General features: G+C 38.5%; 1 protein-coding gene across 7 annotated transcripts in view; it reads right to left on the reverse strand.

The window, feature by feature from the left end:
- The window catches only part of ush2a (Usher syndrome 2A (autosomal recessive, mild)), a 213,748-nt gene that overhangs the window by 113,786 nt on the left and 77,928 nt on the right, over positions 1–22,034 (reverse strand). For all 7 annotated transcript variants that reach the window (XM_005915042.3, XM_042214207.1, XM_042214198.1 and 4 more), the window contains 11 exons: positions 20,659–20,765; positions 19,196–19,319; positions 9,422–9,552; positions 6,161–6,287; positions 5,205–5,306; positions 4,742–4,930; positions 4,179–4,309; positions 3,794–4,073; positions 3,088–3,312; positions 2,381–2,461; positions 582–770 (listed from right to left, as the gene is read on the reverse strand). In XM_005915042.3, the coding sequence (XP_005915104.1) occupies positions 582–770; positions 2,381–2,461; positions 3,088–3,312; positions 3,794–4,073; positions 4,179–4,309; positions 4,742–4,930; positions 5,205–5,306; positions 6,161–6,287; positions 9,422–9,552; positions 19,196–19,319; positions 20,659–20,765 (1,686 nt within the window). The remainder of the gene's footprint in view (positions 1–581; positions 771–2,380; positions 2,462–3,087; positions 3,313–3,793; positions 4,074–4,178; positions 4,310–4,741; positions 4,931–5,204; positions 5,307–6,160; positions 6,288–9,421; positions 9,553–19,195; positions 19,320–20,658; positions 20,766–22,034) is intronic.

Consider the following 22,034-nt stretch of genomic DNA (forward strand, 5'->3'; position numbering starts at 1 on the left):
TAAACCTGGGGACTTGCCAAGGAGAAATTAACAGGGTTGGGCAGGACAGTGAGTACATGCACTAGTATGTTTTGTCTGAAATACAAATCTGAAAAAGGAAGAAAGTAAGCAAAGGAGACATTGTAAATGCTTTTTTAGTAAAGGCTAAAATGTAAAGGACAACAGGTGCAATAAGGCAAACAGAACTAAAGCTAAATTTACCTGTATGTAAAGTGATGTCTATTGTTTGTTGTTTTAAGTTTGATTGTTAAGTCTAAGTGCTCAAAAGAATGCAGTATAACATCCAAAACAAAAGTACAAGCAGTAAAACGTTCTGCAACATAGTGCACATAGTGAGTAAAAATGCAAAGAGCAAAGGATGACATACTTTTGGGGAGGTGTAGAGCTTAAATAAATTTTAAAATGTGTCTTTGTAAATGGCCTGCATTTGTATAGCGCTTTACTCAGTCCTCAAGGACCCCAAAGCGCTTTACACTACATTCAGTCATCCACCCATTCACACACACATTCACACACTGGCGATGGCAAGTTACGTTGTATGCATTATATTTATGACTACAATGGTTTCGTGCATTTTTTACCTGTGAAGTTTCCGTTAGCCAGGAATGTGGCTCTGACAGGTGGTAGTTCTCGGTAGTCTCTGTTGTAGGCCTTTAGCTCATATCTGTCAATCAGTCCCCTTATGTCACCAGTGGGTGGCACCCAGCTCACCTTGGCACTGTAGGCGTTTAAACTTTGAACCTTTATTGGAGGTGGTACAGATGTAGGTACTTGAAAGGCCAAAAGGAAGAGAGATGCAAAATAAGACTGTGTAGGAAAAAAAATCCCATGGTATTAAAGAAAGAAAACAATCACATACAATAGTTAAACTTAACAAAATACATCTTAAGAATAATAATAAAAAAAAGAAATACAGGAATTAGTTCAGGGCAAACAAATGTCAAAATAAAATCTAAACAGGAAAATATACATGAAAAAATATGCACGAAAAGCAAAACAACAAGATGGGCGGACATGAGAATAAAGAAAAAGCATTCCCCATCTCTCTGTGTTTTAATAGGCCCAGTAAATCATACCTCGCCATTAGCATAAATAGTATTTATGAGAGTAGTAACTTTTTCAGCGCTGATTTAATACAGCCAGCCATTCATTCTGCGCTATATTTCACAGCAATCAGCCTCCCTCTTTCTCTCTAACACTCCCCTTATTTCTCTCTCTGATACCCTCAGCAGCTCTGGTGGCCCAACTCCCATCCCACTTCCATCCTCTGCATTACAATCACCTTCATTTTCTGTCACCAGTCATCTTCCGTGCAAACTTTTAAAATAGTCAAATAACTGAAATTATAGATACATTCTTACACACCATAAGGCTCACACATTCTTCGGTATCTGAAAATGTATCCACATATCATTCGTATCTTTAATATCACAAAATGAGGCCAGCTCTGCTGGATATTAAGCTATTTATTTATTTTATTTTGGACTGTATGTTCTATTTTGTGTAAACCTTTAGTTATTTTGTGTTATTAAGTTCATGTTTTTTTCTACTTTCACCTTCATTCACCAATTTTACCATTTTCTTGCATTCTTATCCTTTTCTTTCTCCCTTTAATATCCAGTCACTGTGCATATTTCTTCATCTCCTTGCATTTTCTCACTTTTCTTTTAATTCGTTTATGACTCTTTGCTCTTCCCTTCTCCTGCTTTTCCACTTAGTCCTTGCCCTCAATCCCCAGCTCTCTCTTAGTTTCTTAATGTTTTTTAGCACTTCCTCCCTCCTGATCCTCCATTCCTCTTTCTGGTCATAGCATGGTGTACCGAGACCTACCAGTGTATTGTTCACTACTAACGAGGAGCTTTATATTACACAAGGGACCACACAGGCCATTCTGGGTTAACAGCCTTTTACTGTGATGCCCTTTATAGAGGCCTTATCAATCTCTCATACCGTCAGGCACACGTAATATCACTCACTGGCTTTGGATTACTCACATACTGTACAACATAGCAGTGGTTTTACAGCCAAAATCTCTCAAGATCAAAGACTTACTCTACTGAACAAAGTACAACAAAGTGAACATACAGTAACACACCTCACCGTGCTGAACATGAAAATCAGTGTTAGAAAATTAAGCTTCTGTTTCAGACTGTCAGGGAAAATTTTTAACATTTTGCAAGTAACTTTGTCTTTGGAATATAATTCCAAGACAGAACTCATTGAACAAACTAAAATACTATAGCAGATACCATGTTTAAAGGACTCTGGTTATATTCTATAACTGCACTTGTAGAGTTTGGGTGTTTGGATGCATTTTGTTGCTAACATCTGCAAACATATCAGCATGATAATAAGGATCTCACACACAATGACATTTTACCTTTGCCTCGGCTGCGTCCTCTTTCCCAAGGTCCGGCCGCCCAGCCTCCTGCAGCCAAGGCCACAAACCTGTACAAGTACTCTTAAAATATATGTGTATGTGTGTTTTCATACACAGGAAAAGGGATTAGGGATAGGGGGAGGAAAAAACAGAGGCAAGGCAAAACTGTTTTAGTCAAAACTGTGTTTGACAAAAAGTGCACTAAAAGTATAACATGTTCTTAAAGCTAATGTGATGTAATTTCCAGCTGTAAATTCTATTTGAACTTCTTGGATGGTTAGCTTGTATTCATCTCTGTGTCAGTAATATAATGTTGCAACACAGTAATACCCCCAGTGTAAGCTTTAATCAGAGAACATGATGATGTAAAAGCAATTACTACTAATTAGAGTGAGCTGCTAACATGGTATAGCTGGAAGCTGTGCCTCAAAGTCATAAAAATAGGTCTTCATGTATCAAGCAACTATACAGTGACACAAAAAGCAACAGACTTTTGAATGAAAATAACACTGTGGCAAAGCTTTCTCAATGTGACACACTCAACAATGAAATATGTTATGAAATAGAACCTCAATATCTCTACTGGTAACTTAGTACTTAAAAACTCTCATAATTCTTATTTTTTAATGCATTCCCTGAAGATTGAGCACACCTACAAACGTAATGCTGATACTATACCAATGTATATGTATACTGTGTGGTGTTACCAGTGAAAGGCTGTAGATTATAATCTGTGGCTTGAGTCTTTTTTCCACTGTACACCAGGACTGAATCGTTTCCTCTGCAGTTGTACCGGCTTTCACTGGTAGGACAACCATCTAAGTAGACTCTGACAGAACGGCGTGAGGCAACAGAGAGATTAACACTTTGGCTGATGGGAGGGTTTCTGTTACCAATTCTTATAGTAAGATCCTTTAAACACCCTCCTAGACCTGTGAAAGGTAAGAAAAGGAAACATAAAGCAGAGAGAGAGAGTGTAAAAAGTAGAAGCAAAAGTGAGAAGGAATCTTTATTATATCAGGGAAATTGCATTTTCCATTTTTTTACATGTCAAATGGGATTTCCCGAGTCATATAATTATGCCACAGGTTTACTGATGCCGAATTTACAATGCTCTTAAATTTTAGTCAAATGTTAGCAAATAGTATGATCGCTATGAGTCAAAGTTAATTAATTTAGTGATTCTTCTGCTACACAGAAGAGCAGGCAAGTTATAACTGCAAATAAATGTACTTTAACTTGTGCAACTGAAAAGAAAGCCAAACAATGAGCTCAAAATATGTAAATACTATGCTTGATGAGATTCAAGGAACTGTATAGGAGACTGTAGCAACATGAGACATTTTCCTTGGTTTGGCATCTGCCACTTTAATGAGCGACATGCAAATACTACCTCAGTGCATGTTATCTCACCATGTTTGTGACTTCGCCTGTCTAGAGCAGAATGTATGAGCTCTGGTGGCACGCCCCCCAAATATAATGGTGAATCAACTCTCAGCGTCACTTCTCCTCCCATTCCCCTTGCTTCCTCTGCCCAGTCATTGACAGCAGCTGAGATAAGCGAGCCGCGTTTTGCCAATGACAGTTGTTTCCAGTCTCCATCGCAGTAGCTAAGCCCCACCCACATGCTGAGTTCAATCACATGACCTTCAGAGGAGAGAATGAAGGACAAGAGACCAGCTTCCAGCTCCACCTTAAAAAATATAAACCAGTAAAGAAAACGTTAAAGTCTGTCATTAGATTCATTTGAGTATTTTCAGCATTAGTACGATAATTTGAAACACGTCTCTGCTTTTACCAGCATAAAGTCTTCAGTTTGTGTGTTGTATGTGAAGAGCAACAGCGCATTCAGCTGGTCTGTCCTAAAGTCCATAGAAATATCAAAGATCTGCCCTCCAGTAAATACACCTGAGTCCAATTCCAAGTAACCTGAAACCAGGAGGAGAAAAGTGTCAGTTTTACCAGCAGAACGAGTCAAATTTAAAATGTGCAAAAGGTATTTAAATTTCCTGTCATCTATTCATAAGTGACAGACGAAAGACTGTATGAGCTGGCCTTTTTAGACAGCAGTAATGGAGGAAATGTACACTAATGAACCTGATCTTTCACACAGAGGCCAATTAACTTATCATCATATTTATCAACATGAAACAAACTCATTACCACCAACATCAGCGGCAAGCATCTTATTAAGATATGTTGTGTTGACAGTGCATTAGGAGCACTAAAACGAGTGTAAAGTTGTATCTGAACACATATTTGCACAGCACCAAGCACTTCATGCTTATTGTAACTGATACGCTGCTACATCATGTGGTTTTCAAGATAGCAGTATGCTATTTTTGCACTTTACGGTCCTACCATGACCCAGAAAATGGGCTCCATCCACAGTTTGAAGAGGACATCCCTCCCAGCTTTCATACACTGCAACTTTCTTTGTGGCTTTTGCCCAGTCAAGACTTTGCCATTCCTCTGAGGGGCTGTCGGACATCTTAAAACTCACATCTCTGAGGCAACCAGAGAAGCGCTTTCGCACAAGTCTGGCATCTCCTGGTGAGACAAGCAAAAACAAAAGTCATAAGATTACATTGTTACTTCCAATCAAAGACTATTCAACATTTTGAGGCACAAGGTCAAATAAGGGATTTTCATGAGGAAGAAGACACAGTATTTGTGCATGAATATGAGCTCAACTCTCCGTGAGATCCAGAAACCTCTAGTCATCTTACAGTATACCTCGCTAAATTATATATCAGATAGCCAGAAAACATGCATATAATCCAGTGGCCACATGAAAGATTTTAATATGTAGGTGAAAACCCACCTGAATCCTGTCTTAGTAGAATAAAATTTTCTGGCAGCCCTCCAATGAACACTCCCATGTTCTCACCAATCATTGTGCTACCACTTAAAGCTGTTGCACTTCCTGATGGTGGTGAAAATAAGAAACAAAAGTGAGGAAGTGGAGAATAAAAAGAATACATAATATTATATTGTTATATTGAATAATTTAAGACAGAAAAGCACAGGGGGAACAGTGAAATATATGGAAAGAAAATGTAGATGTACCTCTCATATAAGGGAAGCATATAAGGTAAAAACAGATTTTGCGCAATTCTAATGAGTAAAGTCAATATTTGGTGCAACCATGTTTATTCTTCAGGTCTTTGCTGACTTTCAGAGACTGTTCCTCTGCTATAGATATAGTTTTTCCTTCTTTTGTCCTCCACTTGTCCAATTTCCTCTGAATTTTTAAGAAGCCACTGCACACCACGCCAAGTTTCCAGCTAATAGCTTTTCGTAAATCACTTTGTTGTTACAAAAATAAATGAATGTGAATGAATGCATATATGCAACAGCCTGCTAGTAACAAAGTGCCTAAAGATAGATTTCATTTTTTTAAAATAAAATTTCTCTCATCTGTAAACCCCACATTATTTCATCACTTGACTGGGTGTGCTTTCTATAACTGAAATATTCATAGATCAGTGCTAAGTGGCTTAACAGACAAGCAAAAAGCATTGCTGTGAAAATGGTTAGTCACATGCGATACAGTAATATTTTTGTTATCATACACAGACTGGGTGGAATTAACCTGGATAATATCTCCTAGTCAGGGTGGGGGGATTTACAGAATATATACATAGAAAAACACAGACAATCAACATCAGCCTCACAAGATTCAGATCCAGATATATGTATGTAGATAAGCATATTACACACACACCCACACACGGAGCAGATGCACACAGTGGTCAGTATGAATACAAGGAGAGTTACCTCTGTATTGATCGTTTACAACGATTGTTCCCACGGCCCCTTGCCTCGTTGCTCTAATACTATGCCATTGTCCATCACTGTAGCGGCGCCCTCCATCACCCTGTACGCTCACAGCCACCGCTGAACCCTACACACATAAACACAAGCACGCATGAAACCCATGACACAAGCACAAACTTAAGCACATGTGAACTGATGGTGTGAGGATATCCACTGACTTACATTTTTTTCCAAACTATCACAGCTCAGTTAACACAACCTAAGATTGCTGGCTCAAAAGACACAGATCGAGCTATAACAAAACACGCGGATGAGGTAAATCTTTAAATTCTAACTAAAAATCAAGGATCAGCGATACCAATCACACAGACACACATCATCTTCAAAAGGACACAAACATGCACATATAACCATCAAAGTGTTGTTACAAGGCTTTTTGCTACCTATTAAGTATGACATCATTGTTGTGATCAGCTTTTAGCAAGTAGCCAAAGAGTAATGTAGTAAAAGAAAAGTATGGGTAGATGCACACATCTACACAGACGCACATGTGGTGATGAAGATTTAATGATGAGATCAATAAATGTGTGAATGCCAAACTATATCAGATTCTGACATCTTTACTATCTTTGCTAGACAGCTCTACTTAACAAGACAATGGGGGAGGAGTCTATTCACTTGATTTTTTTAAAAACTCCCAACGCGCGCGCACACACACACACACACACACACACACACACACACACACACACACACACACACACACACACACACACACACACACACAACAAGCACCTGCCCAAAGAATAGTAAAATAGTAGTGGAAGCAATTGGCACTCAACTCTTCTGGATAGTAATATTGAGATAAATTTATAAATACCATTCGATTTAAGATGGTTTTACTGAAAAGCACTGATATTTTATATTGTGAGGAAAATTATAGGATCAGACAATATGTGTGCTAAAAGCAAATAGTTTGATGAAACAAAGGTCTGGTGATGAGGTGGTGTCATCCTTTGATTTGTGTGTGTCCACTGTTGGATGCCCCAATGCCCAATCTCTTTAATATACAGTATGTGATAGAAGAAGTCAACACACACACATAATATAAAGCACTTATCCAAAGTGCTGCATCTGTGACTTTCCTGCAAATACTTGGCAGCTTATAACACAATATGAGCATGAAGTTTTGGTGTGTTTATGTGTGTTCTGAATACATGTAAGAGACAGACAGAATGAAAAGGAAATGTGTGTGGGGTGTGTGTGCATGTGTGGCCATCTCTCAACAGAGAGGAGGCGACAAAGGATGAAGTGGTTTGTCACTTCTACATCAGATGACATTTAGATCTGTGTTTAAACTTTCTTACTGTCCTCATGTCAGTCAAGTCTTCACACACTAAAACTGGCATTTAACCTTTTTTTTTTTAAGAACAGATGGAACAAATGGTCAAAGAAAGCCTCACACAATTTTGTCATCTCAAGTTCAAGTCTGATGGTCTCACTAGCTCACAACTAAGGAGTGCATATGTGGGGAGAATAAAGTTTGACCTGAAGACAAGTTGCTCTAAGTTTTTTTCTTTTTCCTTTAGTCACCATCTGATCGAAAGAGGGTTTATCTGGATGTGCTGCACCTCATAGATGACTTGTGGGGCCTCTACACTTGCACACTTTGAGAGACTGAGAGACGCTACCTGGACATTTGTTGCTGTAAAATAATATTGTTTGGATTTTTAGTTTATGAGACCCGTTTTCAGTGTAGAAAAACCTGGATAAATCACAAGCTTAAATTGAAATTTGAAAACATCTGTTGATCGACTTTTTACTCCATTATGTCAGTAAATCTTTAGTTATTTCATTTTCTCTTTTGTTGATAATATTACTAAACTGCCAGGATTCCTGCCCTGATAATAAAATGACTAGACCTATCAAATAAGTGATATCGGACAAAACAATAATAATCAGCAACAAAGAATAAAGTCATAACTTGCCATAATTTTTTATGGCCATTGCAAAGAAACAGCTCTTGCCTTTAAACCAGTCTGAGTCTGAAAAACGCCGCATGTTTGGCATTATGTGACAGACACCACAGCTCCATGCATGGATGCACTTGTACATTTATAGCTAGTTGCTGACACATTAGTGGTACTCACCTGCATCAATAAAGTATAAACTGCCTCTTTTACATTTTGAGTGAATGCTTTCTTAAATGTTCTTGAGCTGCGATATAAGTGCATGTGTGGCAGCTCACATGTGCACGCATTTATGAGCATATCACCTGCCTGTGTCATGCTAAATTACCCCCTCCCCCCTGCATTGGTAATCCCATTAGGCTAGCTCAACAGGCTAATAGGGGGAAGTAATGGGCCCAGCTATATGTATCTAGGGGAACACTAATAAGCCATGACTCCACTCCTACTGTTAATTACTCCAAACTAGCCTAAACAAAAGAATCAACCCAGTTGGAGAAGATACACATACACTCCATCACACATCTAGCAACATAACCACAGACACACTAATCAACAGTGATAGTCAATGATCTGTTCAGTGACATACACCCATCTGCATAGACAGATATAACCCATAGTTACATTTTGATGAAGAGTTTTTGATAAAGTATTGCACAATGATACTAATGAGAAACTAAAGTGTGTATGTGCATGTTTGTTTGAGTGTGTAATTAGTTGGTGGCCTGATGGAAGTATGTGTAATCATCTCCCATCATCACTTTCATCATCGAAGTCGTTGACTCTTTAACCCTTCTACATGCGTCTGTATGGATGGATAAGGAAAGTCAGGCTGTGTGGCTGTGTGCATGTGTATGAGTGTGTGTATGTGTGCGTGCATGGGTGCAAAGCTTAATTAGCTTGCAATTGGTATTCGCGCGTGGTGACTGCAGGGAATGAGTTAATTGCAGTCCAATTCAAACGTTGACACACTTTCAAAGTTTTTCCCCTTTCCCTGCCTCCCTGACAGAAACCAATGAGGGGCTACAGATCACATTTATTAGATGAGAGAAAGTGAGAGAGAAAATGGAAGAGACTTGGAGAGAGAGCAATACAGAAGGAAAGAAAAACACAGGTGAGAAAAGTGAGTAGGTATAAGGAGTAGAATTAAATGGGAAAAAAAATCAGGTGTTAGACAAAAATGCACAATCAGTAAATACAGATAAATACAGCAGCAAACAAAATGTATGTTGTAGTATGGCGTAATGTAAAATGTTTCAATTATGCAGAGATGCTTTTGAAATACATTACCTACCTGTGGGTCAAACAAAAAGTAGGGCCGTCCATTTTTTATCTGAACAGCCAAAAACTCTTCCTGATTTCCTGGAGAGAAGCTGCAGAGTAGCAGGCCATCAGGGGCCCGAGTCTTAAAACTCAGCTCAACACCTGATATAAAGGGAGACAAGGAACAAGATGGGGGAGATGGACATTTAGTAAAAGAGAGAGACAGCCTAAAAGAGGATTTTAATTCCGAGTTACACATTATCTCAGTGTTAAAGCTGACCACAGAAAGTTCAGGTTACCTACAGCATGTATTTTATATAAAACCCTCACTGCTTGCATCAAGATAAAGAGGGTCATTAAATTAATTAAATGCACTTGATTAACTGATCATCAGTAAGTGTGGTCATCTCTATAAAAGCAGACGTTTGGGCAATTTCCTGGTATAAAGGCTTCAGGTGTGAGATGTTTGGCCATAATGCACATCATATACCAAATATCAAGCACGGTGGGAGTGGAGCCAGCGGAACTGAGGACTCATTGACCATGAACTGTATATTAAAGTATTTTAAAGTCATCCCAAGCACACTAATGAATCTACAATAGAATCACTGAAAAGAAAATAATCTAAATGTTGCAATGGCAGAGTCCAAAGTCCAGAACTTAAGTCAACTGAAATGCTGTCCATAGACGAATGCCCATAAATCTCTATGAACTGAGAAAATGCTGTCAAGAAGAATGAGCCAAAAATTCATACAGACTACAGTTACATTGTTTTCACAGTGTTTTGTTGCCAAAAGTGGTTCTACAAACTACTGAATCAGGTGGCGTGCTTAGCTTTTTACCATATCACATACAAAAGAGTCTTGTGAAGTCTTTCTTTTTCACAGCTGTATATATACACGCACACTGTCACAAGAACCAACAGGACTCTGCAGGGATTGTTTAAACCCCAGTCTGAGACGTCATGTACTCACATAATGCTTACCATTAAGTAAAAAAGAAAGAGGAAGACTGATAAATGTACATTTCTATCAAAATAACTGTTTCCCAACAGCACTAAACCTCTAAGCTGACCTCATTTCCTGTGTAAGCCAGCCGTCTAGGATAATCTTACCACTAAGATACTTCAGGGAAAACATGAAGATTGATCTTAGAAGACACACCTGCTTCCACAGTTTTGGAAGCTTTCACTTGTAATGTCTTGCTTTTATCTCATGATACCACAGCCTTCCTTTCTTTATCCTTGTAGGATAAAGTAGTTAACAGAGAAGTCTTTAAAGTGTCAAAAACTAGGGTTAAGAGAGAAAATATGATAACACAACAAACTGAAGTTTTGATAGAAATTAAACATGAAATTAAATTGATCATTTTCTGAATCCCCAAATTTTTGGCCGGTTTAGTTGCCACCTTCAAAACAGCATTTTATCAGTAAGTGTGTTAGGAAAAGTTTCTATTGCTTTCCTACATTTTCAAGTTATACATGTAGCATTAATCTGTCAGAAGATTGGTGGCTCAGAACTTAAAAACTCATAGGGAAATACTAAACTGCTAAAATGTCTGAATTCTACCTTTTTCAGATAATTCTCAGTTACGCTATTTTCAATTGGAGAAGCCTAAAAAATCATATCACCTAAAATGACAATGGATTTGGGATCTGACAAAACAAATGATGAGGAATATTCAGAATTAATCCTTGCATTTTAGTAATGTGGGAAATTTGGAGGTTCTTAGGCCAGCAGAGCCTTTAAGACACACGTGCACACACACACGAAACATTCATCCAGCGTGCTGCCTTGTCATGTTACCATGGATCAGAGATTTGATCTTAATCCACTACTAGATCCACATAACCACACAAACCAAGAAGGTTTATGTGTGTGTCTGTGAGTATGTGTGTTTCTTCAGCTCTGTCTGTCTCAGTAGAGAACAGACATGTGGGAAGATCTGAGGAGACCAATGCAGTCAGTCCAGGGTTCATCAGAAGCAAGTGTTTGCAAAATAATTAGTGTGTGAATTCTCTTAAAACAGAGAGAAGTCAGACACTATACAGAAAACTCAAAATGAATACAGATTATCAGAGCTCAGATCTCAACCTTTTTACACAGTTTTGAAGTCTTTTCTTGCTTTTTGTAACTGGATCTATTGTTATGCTGTAGATGGTTGCATGAAGCAAAAAGAAAGACTTGAGTTGTTTTTATATATCTTAAAAACATAAGTATACCACACATGACTATAGAAAAAAACAAAACAAAAATAAAGGTAGTCCGAACTAGCTGTTATGTAGAAATAACCATAGAAGGAGCCATTGAAGTCAATCTGTAGGGTTTCATGCATTAGTTGATATGGAGGTTTATGCAGATGTGGAGCTGGAGCGTGTTGGGATCACAACGTGAGGAGTTTTCCTGAAATAAATTTGAGAATGTCAAGTGCTACATCTGCCAGCACATCTCCACTTGTGGCAAAGCACTTTGGTCAGATGACAGTCGGAAACATTTACCTTCTAATTGGATTGTTTGGACTGAGGCCACATTGGAAAACTGTGTGAGCTGCATCTGACTTAATATACAAAAGTGGTTCAAATCAGAAATGAAAATATCATGTCATGTAGAATCTGAAAAACAGATGAACTATAGGAGCAGGTGGCCATGTACTGGGAGCAAGCAGCGGTGTTGGAATAGCTACATGACCAGTCTGAGCGACAAATGTGTTGGGCTGGTTCCTCTGTCCCGCATCTACTCCCCCATGTAGAGGGAAATGTGTTTCAGGATACAGCAGAAGCATGCCGCTGACCTGAGGAGGAGTGGGTGCTGCTGTCTGGCAAAGCCCAGGTGGCGCTCTCAACTTGAGAACAGATTGGCCGGGGTTTAATAACCTGTTGGGGCAGTGTGTGGGCATGTGTTCACAACCTTTAGTGGTGTGTAGTGTCTGCACTGCACTCAGCGGTGACTCTGACTCTGGAGAGAAGGAGATGGCAGGGCCTCCTCATGAGGCCCCACCGGCTTCAGTGATTCACTCCACCGAAGATTTTTCACTAGAGCAGCCTTGTGATGGCACCTTACTGTACACTCAGCCTTTGACCAAGTGATAAGAACTGATGGTCACATGGTGCACCCTGACACGGCGTCGGCCTACCCACATTTTATATTGATTAAAGATAGGCTTTATTGAGTGAGTCGTGATGCTCACACAGAAGAGGAACACACTCAGCTGGCCTTCCCAAAAGTGCCTTTGCACCTTGAGTGCATTAGCATGGACCTCATTTGGCTGTTTCAGGTCATCTCCCAAGTTGGCATCCCAAAAGAGATACTGACTGACAGAGGCACTTCGTTCATGTCTCGCACACTTAAATAGCTGTATGAATTACTGGGCATTAAATCTGTTTGGACCAGCATCTACCACCCTCAGACTGACTGGCCGGTGGAGCGGGTGGATAAGACTAGAGTCAGACAATTTTCACTATGAGACAAAGTGCTTATATTACTCCCCTCTACTAGCTCAAAGTTACTTGGCAAATGGTAAGGAGGCTTTGTGATCACATGGCAGGTGGGGGATGTAGGCTATGAAGTGGTATGGTCTAACAGGGGAGGAGGCACACAAATATATCACCTCAACCTCCTCAAAGCACAGAAAGAGCTTGAAACCACTTCTCTGGTGAGTCTGGTAAAGGAGAGAGATGAGTTGGGGCTGGAGGTGCCAAACTCCACTATTCCCACCTCCCTCCATTGTGATGACCATCTCATCTCTCATAAGCTGCCTGGACTGGTTAGACAATAATTGCTTTTTCATGACGCTGGATTTTACCAAGGACTTCTGGCAAATTCCAGTGTCTAGAGTATTTAAGGAAAAACAGCCTTCTCCATTTCATACAGTTTTTACCAGTTTCTCACACTTCCGTTCAGCTTGTTTGTAGCCCCAGCCACCTTCTAGCGCCTGATGGACCAGGTGCAGATGGCTTACTGGCCTAAGGTGGGTGATGGGGGTATGTGGCGGGGTGTGGTATCTGGCTCAGCTGTAGGGGAGGGGTGTAGCAGTTGGTTCAGGGTGTGGTGTCAGGAGAGGGTGACCCACACAGCTATTCTTCATCGCCTGGTCATGCAATCCCTATTTCAGTACGATACTGGGACCTGACGAGAGAGCGGTGTGTGCAGAGTAGAAGGACGCAGCTGGAAAGCTGTACCAAAGAAAGCGTACAATGAAAATAAACAGCCTTCAACGTGCAACGCCGTGTGTGGAGGTCCATCCACATATTGATTAAGAATTTGATGATAATCATGAATTACTCTACACAGACATAAACCCAGTAAAGACTGTAGTAGTATCCAAAGAAAATTAATAAAACTGTTCTTCACAGTGGACGGGCATTTTGTACATCAAGCAGGCATGTGTCATTTACATTCACGACCTTGTCACCACGATGAGTCAAGTCATATGACAGATACCTGATATTACATTACCCCTCCTTAACCTACTCTCGTAAACCCTTTTTCCTTCTTCTGCTTTTAACCTCTCTCCTTCTTTATTACCTTTTCTTTCTCCTTTTCTACACATATTACCCCCTCTCAGTATTTTCTTTAACCTTGCATCTAAAACACACACACACACACACACACACACACACACACACACACACACACACACACACATTTTTTTCAATCATGCTTTTTCCTGCATCTTGCTTGTGTACCTGTTTAACTTCTCTAATGCTGCAGTTTTGTGCATACAAAAGTGCAGACAATATACAAAAAAATGTAGACAATATACAAAAAAATGTAGACAATATACAAAAAAATGTAGACAATATAAGTGTGTGTTTTACATAGTACATAGTTATTGCATGTATACACCCACTCTCCACCAGTCCTATGGAGAGGAGACAGACTCAAGGGCCAAACATGCTTTCATACTATGTGTTGGTGAAAGCACAGTTAAAAAACACAGATCTAATGCCAGAAAATCCTACAGAGTGAAAGATATCAGTGTAGCGAAACTGTAATTCTTCTGATTTAGGGGCTGTTAAATGAAATAAATGAAATAATTTTTTCTTTTTTAAATTACATAAAAAAATCTGATAATTCATATAGTGTGTCAATAAATTCCTGAAGCCATACATGGAAGTAAACGTGTAAGGAAAATTGAGGGTATGTACAGATTTTGTACACGGTTTTTGTGTGAGTCTGCATTTTTGTGATAGTCAAAGTGTTATCCAAGCATGCTCAAATGTAAAGCATCTGTGACACTGCTCATGCTCAGCAATACTTCCTTCAGATTTCCCCACAGGACTTGTGCTACTTCACACTGACAACCACTTTGGAGCCATCAACAGACAAACCTGAGCACACACCATGACAGGTGATTTTGTTACGCATACAGCACAATGACACACACAGAGAGACACACACTTATAGACAAAGCGGCACATATACACACAAGCGCTTTCACTGTGCGATCGAACAAACACAATACCCCAGCAAGCACTTACAGAGAATGGATAATAAAGCCACACACGGTCAAACACATGCACAGAAAAATTGTTGCTGTTTATGTTTTACAATAGTATACACAAAATTTTTAAGGCAACGACTTCAGTTAATGAAATGTTAAGACGACTAATATACTCCAACATGAATTACTTAATATTTCTAATGTGCTTTTTTCCCGAAAAGTAATTATTTTTACGTTTGTAAAATGCTGATGGACGCCAATGTGAATACTTATTGTTTTGTTCCAGTCCTGTTATATAACACATTTCAAGTTTAGAAGTTTAGGTACTACAGAAAGGGGATGTTTGTTATGAAGCATATATTGTCAAAACTGTTTTCCGGAGAGGGCAGTGGGGGATAAGAACCCCCTCTCTAGTTATCTTTTCTCAAAGCAAAAAACAGCACTTGAAAGGTTCTCCCCACTGTGTGCTCAGTGGGTTTCTGACTATAAATTTCCTTTTCACTGGAAGCATAAAAATCCAAATTTATTAAACCAGAGAAAGGTGTTGGACACAACTAGTGGACCATAAACACAGTATGTTCATTCCACTCTGCAATGCAAAAATGAGTGCAAACACACTGACAACTTGGTTTTTCTCTAAGACCAGGTAAAGAGCCAGTCATAAAGTTTGCCCGAAGGAAGAAACACACTCTCAAAAGGCTCCCTCACCTTTTTCTACAACATGCTGAATACGAGAACTAAAATGCTGCTTTGATCAAAAAACACAGCAGTTTTTTCACGAGTGAAACAAGAAACATTTTGTGAACTATAAGCACATACAACCAGCCACATTTACACAATCAACTTGATGTTAAGTAATAAGAGTTAAAGTTCGGTTTTTTAAACCGACTCTTAAATCAATTAAAACTAAAGGAGCATTTCAAAATGAATTATTAATTCTAAATAGTGCACTGTGTTGTACTCTCGTTACCTAATCAAACGAGAAGATTCATGTTATATTCCACAATATGAAACATTAACACTTAGTTATGTTGAGCCATTTACAGTTTTAAGTAGTTTTATTTATTAGGTAGTATTCTTTCATGTGCATTGTTTCTCCTCTCTGTCTCAGTAAACAGTGGAGGTTGTGTGTAATCATCTACACAACATAACCTGAATAACTCCAGTCATGTTAGCTCTCTGCTGGCATTAATCAGAGCCTGGCGTATTAATGAGAGCGCGGCAGCTAGCTAATTACACCCATAGATTCTGCAGCAGCCCATTAAATATACAAATGACAGAATTAAAGAGCCCAGCCTCTTCTGATTAATCTTTAAATGGGGAAAAACTAATGATGTCTGTGCAAACTTTCCCTTCACACATTTCTCCCCCTCTCCTTCTCAACGTCAGTGCCTGGCAATCAATCATATTAATTAGGGAAAAATAATTTGTATCATTTAACATTTCCCTCTTTCCTGCTTAGTTGTTGCAGTAGCAGCTATTGCAACAATGTGCTGTTTAAGATGTGTCTGGATATTATCCAAGTCTATTTGTTCCTGCATTCATTTTTTTTATTTTTTTTCCCCTAACATATTTGTGTGATGTTTCATCTCTCTTCATTTAATGTGGGTTAAAGAAATGCATCTGGATTAGCAAAAATATAAGCAGAACGTCATCTGCATTTCAAACAGCCCATTTCAGGCCCAATGAAGAATTACTAAAGTGAGGAGAGAGGACTGTGTAATCTATTTTGACCCATTTCAATTTAAATACATTATTTTATAAATAATAACATATGCCTGTCTTAACTGAGAGCCAATGTCCTTAATTCAAATATAAGCATGGACAGCAGAAAGTCAGGAGAGTTCTAGACACAGAAACATAATAAATAAGATGAATGAAGTAACATGGATTTCTTGAAACAAGCACTTACGAGGTTATTCATATTGTAGCATGACTGCATATAGTTATAATCTTGTTTTATCTGAAGTAAGATTCAGTGAGGGAAATATTGACTTAATGCTTCTTATTAAGCTTTAAGAAGCATCTTTAAACACACGCGACCAGACTTCATTTATGGAAACATGCACTCCTATCACAGTAATTGCACATGGAAAAGAACCTATTTGGCAAAAATATATCTTTATATTTTTTAATAAAGTGGCCATAAGGTAACAGGTGAAAGGGCAAATACATGCTAGATAACCTCAACCTTAACTAAGATTTAACATGTAGAATATTGACCCTGCTCAATGATGTGCCCTTAGTTTGCATGTAGGATATAGAAAGCTTGAGGAACCTCAATAAATATTAATATTCCTAAGATGATGTATGACGCTGACAGAGAAAAATGATGATTTGTTGTTTCATATAGAAGGCACATCACGATCTTCTGAGGCATCAATGCTGCTAGGCCAAAACAAAAAGTTCCCTTTAGATGTAAAAGGACGTCAATTCTAAGGAACACTTTATAAAATCTTTGTGACATGCGTCGTGGGGTATGGCGCAGTCCACCTGAACAGATAAATATTGTGCAAACATTCAGCACATAGAAAAATGTTACATTTGTCATTGCTTGAGTTGCAAGGTTTCCACAAGACAAAACGATTGACGAGTCTCCCCTTTTTGATCAATTGACTCTCGAGGGGGCATTACACTGCATTACATTCATAATCTAATTTGGCTTTGATTTGTTCGCTGTTCCGTGCGCTTCGATGGGAATAATTGTCTGTAGATGATGCTATTAGTATTGATGGTTGTAAAAGGGCGATGGTTTGAGGACTGCCGACACATTGATGGTCCAGAATAGATCCGGTCTGAAAGTGATTGTCTGATCCATTACCCTTTATGAAGGAGGAGAGCAGAGGAGATGAGAAGCGCCCCTCAATAACAAAAAATCATCATCTATTTGCTGGCAGCATTTAGAGAGATCTATTTACCTTTGTACTGGAGAAGCAATGATGAGATCAAAAATTTGAATTCCTTGCTTTGGGATAAAAATACACGACTCAGTAAGGAAAATTAAGAAGCAAGAAAACAATATACAGGTTGGTCGGGTTTTTCTGACCGCGCACTCGCTCAGTATTTTAAGAATTCAATTGCCTTTCATGAAAAACATGAAATAAAGCAGTATTAATATTAATAACCAATTGTTTGCAAAAATAAAACACAGTACACAAAATGACATGTTAAGGAAGTAAATTAAAGCAGCAGAAGTCAAAAAGGAGACCAGAGATATACTTAAAATATCCTGTCTGAACTGTGAGCTTTATAAATTATATTTGATAAATATTGTTTTACTTACACTGTGTTCAGCCACATCTATGTTAACACCGGCATTAGTCATAACATTTAGAGACTACTCATCCTTTTAGTATATGTATGGAAAGAACAAGCAATTACAAAATCAAAAAAAATGTATATATATACTAAAATAGCTTATAATATTTGAATTTTTACAAATGTGTACAGCCTAAACAGAACATCCTTCTCACAGTAGTCTAATCAACCATTATAAGAAATTAAATGTTGTGGGAAATGTGAATTTCATGTTAAATGATTGCCGAATTTGTTGATCAATCACAATAATTAAGCTTACTTCTAGGATTGAGTTACTACTTATTTAGTATTGAAGTGAAGGCAAAAGCAACACCAGCCTGCTCTCTGAGTGTTTCATATGATATGTCTCCATAACAAAGTCTATTAAAACTTCAGATCCAGAACATGAACATGGAAGATGTGGAGTACATGGATGCCTACTTTATGGACTGCAAACATACTGTACTTTGGTATTTTAGATCAAGCAAAATTGGATTATAGCGGGAATCACATTTAAAAACTTTAATCTACTCAAAGCCAGAAATATGTCATACATTTAGGAAAAACTGCTTGGCCACCGATTTTTTTCTTTACTTTTTATGACACAGTATTAAAATATCTTGGAAAGGTATTCTCTTAACACCAAAATACATTACTGGTGATAAAAGGTTTGTGTGGGACAGTGAAGTAATCTCAAGTGGCATCATAGAGCTTTGCTTGCTCAAATCCCACTGATTAGTATCAGCAGTCATTAATTATGAGCGTCAGACTGGGTGATGTTCTCAGATGAAGCAGAACATGTTTGGCTGTGCAGCTCAGCCCTCTAATGATGCTGGTAAACAGAAAGATAATTGTCCTTTAAGATGACTGGGGAAGTCATTCTAAAGGAATGTCACTTGAACACTGAGAAGAAGAGACAGTGCAGTCAGTGTACACTAAAAAACACAGGGACGTATGTACACATCCAGTCACATACTCCCATTCACAGTACACAGAAATGCACATATACATACCGTCTATTTACTAATAGACAGACACCTGCACTCATCTAAACATAATTTCTTACCTGTAAAATCGGTGTTGCTGGGAAGGATGTCACTGGGGAACTGATAGTAACTGTTTCCAGAAAATCTTGTTCCTCTGACAACTGGATCTTGCGGGTCAGAGAGAGAGACATCTGACCTTTCCACCTCAAAAAACCAAAATATGATAATGTATAAATATCTGGTATCTAGCATAGTGGTAGTACTCAAATTATAACTGCAGTCATAAATTGTAGTTAATTATGTTTAGTATAAAATCACATACTAAAATTTTCCAAAAATAATAAACTGAGCAGATTTTTTTTGTTTTTAGATGACCATGTGTATATCAAATCCATTAAAACACTTAGGGCCATGTGGGCTTGCACTCTCAACATGGCACAGATCCTCTTTCTTACTACTTCCCATGAATCTCAGTATCAGAACTATTATTCCTCTATTTTAGACATAACCTGTGTGGCAGAAAATAAACAGTGGAATCATAGGCAGGAAGTTCTCATGATTTCTACGTACACACAGTGTGAATGATGAGATGACAAACAAAGACACACACTGGGGTTATTTCTCACTTCCAGCATGAAAAGAAATTAATGTAGTCTGGGCCAGTGAGAAAACACAGAATCTTAGCTAACTTTGTTCAAGTATGGAATGATTTAGACTTTAAAACACTGACATACTGGTAGCATTAGCTTAAGCCCCGGGGAACCACACACATGAGTGCCAACTTTTCAACTTAATTTAGGCCATATCTACAGTCATGCTTGTGGCTAGCATGGGTCTAGGCAAGGCAATAGATGAAAACAGTTATTCATTACTGTGAATTTCTGTTTAGCTGCAAACAAAGACAGACACCCTTGATGACCTCATAGTATCATATAACCTGCAGGCGTACTTGTGGTTCCTGGAGTATGTAAAAGTAGAATAGGAGTCAGAGCCTTCAGGCTTTAGGTCCCCCTTCTGTGGAACCAGCTTCCAGTTTGGATTCGAGAGACTGAAAACCCTCTCTATTTATAAGATTAGGCTTAAAACTTTCCTTTTTGATAAAGCATGTAGTTAGGGTTGGATCATGTGTCTAGGTTGCTGTGGGATTCCCATGATGCACTGAGTCCTTCTTCTTCTTGAGTGTGTTTATAAACCTCTCTGCATTTAATTATTAGTTATTGTTAATCTCTGTCTCTCTTCGACAGCATATTTTTTGTCCTGTCTTTAACCAATCACCCCCAACCGGTCGCAGCAGATGGCCGCCCCTCCCTGAGCCTGGTTCTGCCAGAGGTGTCTTCCTGTTAAAAGGAAGTTTTTCCTTCCCACTGTCGCCAAAGTGCTTGCTTATAGGGGGTCATATGATTGTTGGGATTTTCTCTGTTTTCTTTGTATTATTGTGGGGTCTTTACTATACAATATAAAGAACCGTGACGCTACTGTTGTTGTGATTTTTGCGCTGTATAAATAAAATTGAATTGAATTGAGTGTAGGGCAGTGCTCTTACCTGATATAGAGGGTATGGTCCATTAAGTTGGGCAGGGGGGTCCCACTCTATCTGAATGGTAGTTTCATTTTCTGGATATAATCGAGGTGAAGACAGTCCTGAAGGTGCTGAGAAGCAGAAAGTAAAGAAACGGAAAGGATGATCAGAAAGTGAATGTTAAATCAATGAAATATGAAGCCATTGTATTGTAAATGATGAAACTTTTCAAAAAAATTTGAAAAAGGTGTGTGCTTATTTTTTATTTGGTAGGACCTCTTCTTTGAACATTTTCCAAGTGTTTAATAATGGAGAAGACAATTGGTGTGGTTTTGAAAGCGAAATGGTTTCCCACTCTTGCTTGATATAGAATTTCAGTTGCTCAACAGTCAGGGCATCTTCTGTCAAGTTTTTTATTTGCAAATTAAACTAAATGTTCTCAACGGGTGGCAGGTTTGGACTGAAGGCAGGCCAGTTCAGTATCAGTGCTCTTTTACTACAGAGTTGTGGTGTTGTAATACATTGTTTCTTTGCAAAAAAAATGTCTATGTAAAAAGCTATGTAACCACAGCTAATTTACCCAAAAACATTCAAACACATTAAGAAGAAATACATCTTGTGCGATTGGGCTTTCCTTCAGTAGAAGCTTATTTCTTTCAGGCTACACAAAAGTCCCATTTTCATTTAATAGAAGATCAATTTAATTTCCTTCGCTCACTCAAGGTGTTAAATTAAATGTCTCTTTGAAACATACTGTAAGGTACTGGAGAAGCAGTTTTAACACATAACATAAATAAATCTACCAGAGACTAGCTGATATAGGGAGGACAGATTTATAGGAATGGAGGAAAAGCATAGCAAGTGATAGACCGGTGTAGAGATGGGAAAGATGTGTGTGTGTGTGTGCATTAAGTGTCCTTTCATTGTAGTGTTTCTCTTTAGATGTGCGGGTGTGTTTCAGTAATTGTCTAAATGGTTCGTGGTAGGAGTAAATTAGCTTTCAGTGACAACCATGCGGATTATCTTTAGTGTGACTTCTAACAGAGCCCTTAAAAGCAAAGTGGACAGCTTGTTTGGCGCCTCATCTTGGCACATCAAACCATAAATTACTGCCAATCGATAGCTTACCAGTCTATTGATATTGAGCTAGTGTGACATTTAGAACACTGTCAGTGGCACACACATATACAACATGGCCCTTGCTTTACACTGTGGTGTACTATTAATTAATTAATTAATTTTTTTATGTATGCCATGTTGGTAAATAAATTTTCCTTCTTGATATGAGTGGGTAGAATAGTGATGCAGGGGTTTAAATCTGCCTGCCTTTCTGCGCAGAGCTTCCATGTTCTCCCTGTGGCTCTGGTAATTCCTGCCACAATCAAAAGGCATGCTTATTA

The sequence above is a fragment of the Haplochromis burtoni genome, unplaced genomic scaffold, assembly GCF_018398535.1.
Source record: "Haplochromis burtoni strain Fernald_Lab_line unplaced genomic scaffold, NCSU_Asbu1 Contig_11, whole genome shotgun sequence".
Classification (NCBI taxonomy): domain Eukaryota; kingdom Metazoa; phylum Chordata; class Actinopteri; order Cichliformes; family Cichlidae; genus Haplochromis; species Haplochromis burtoni.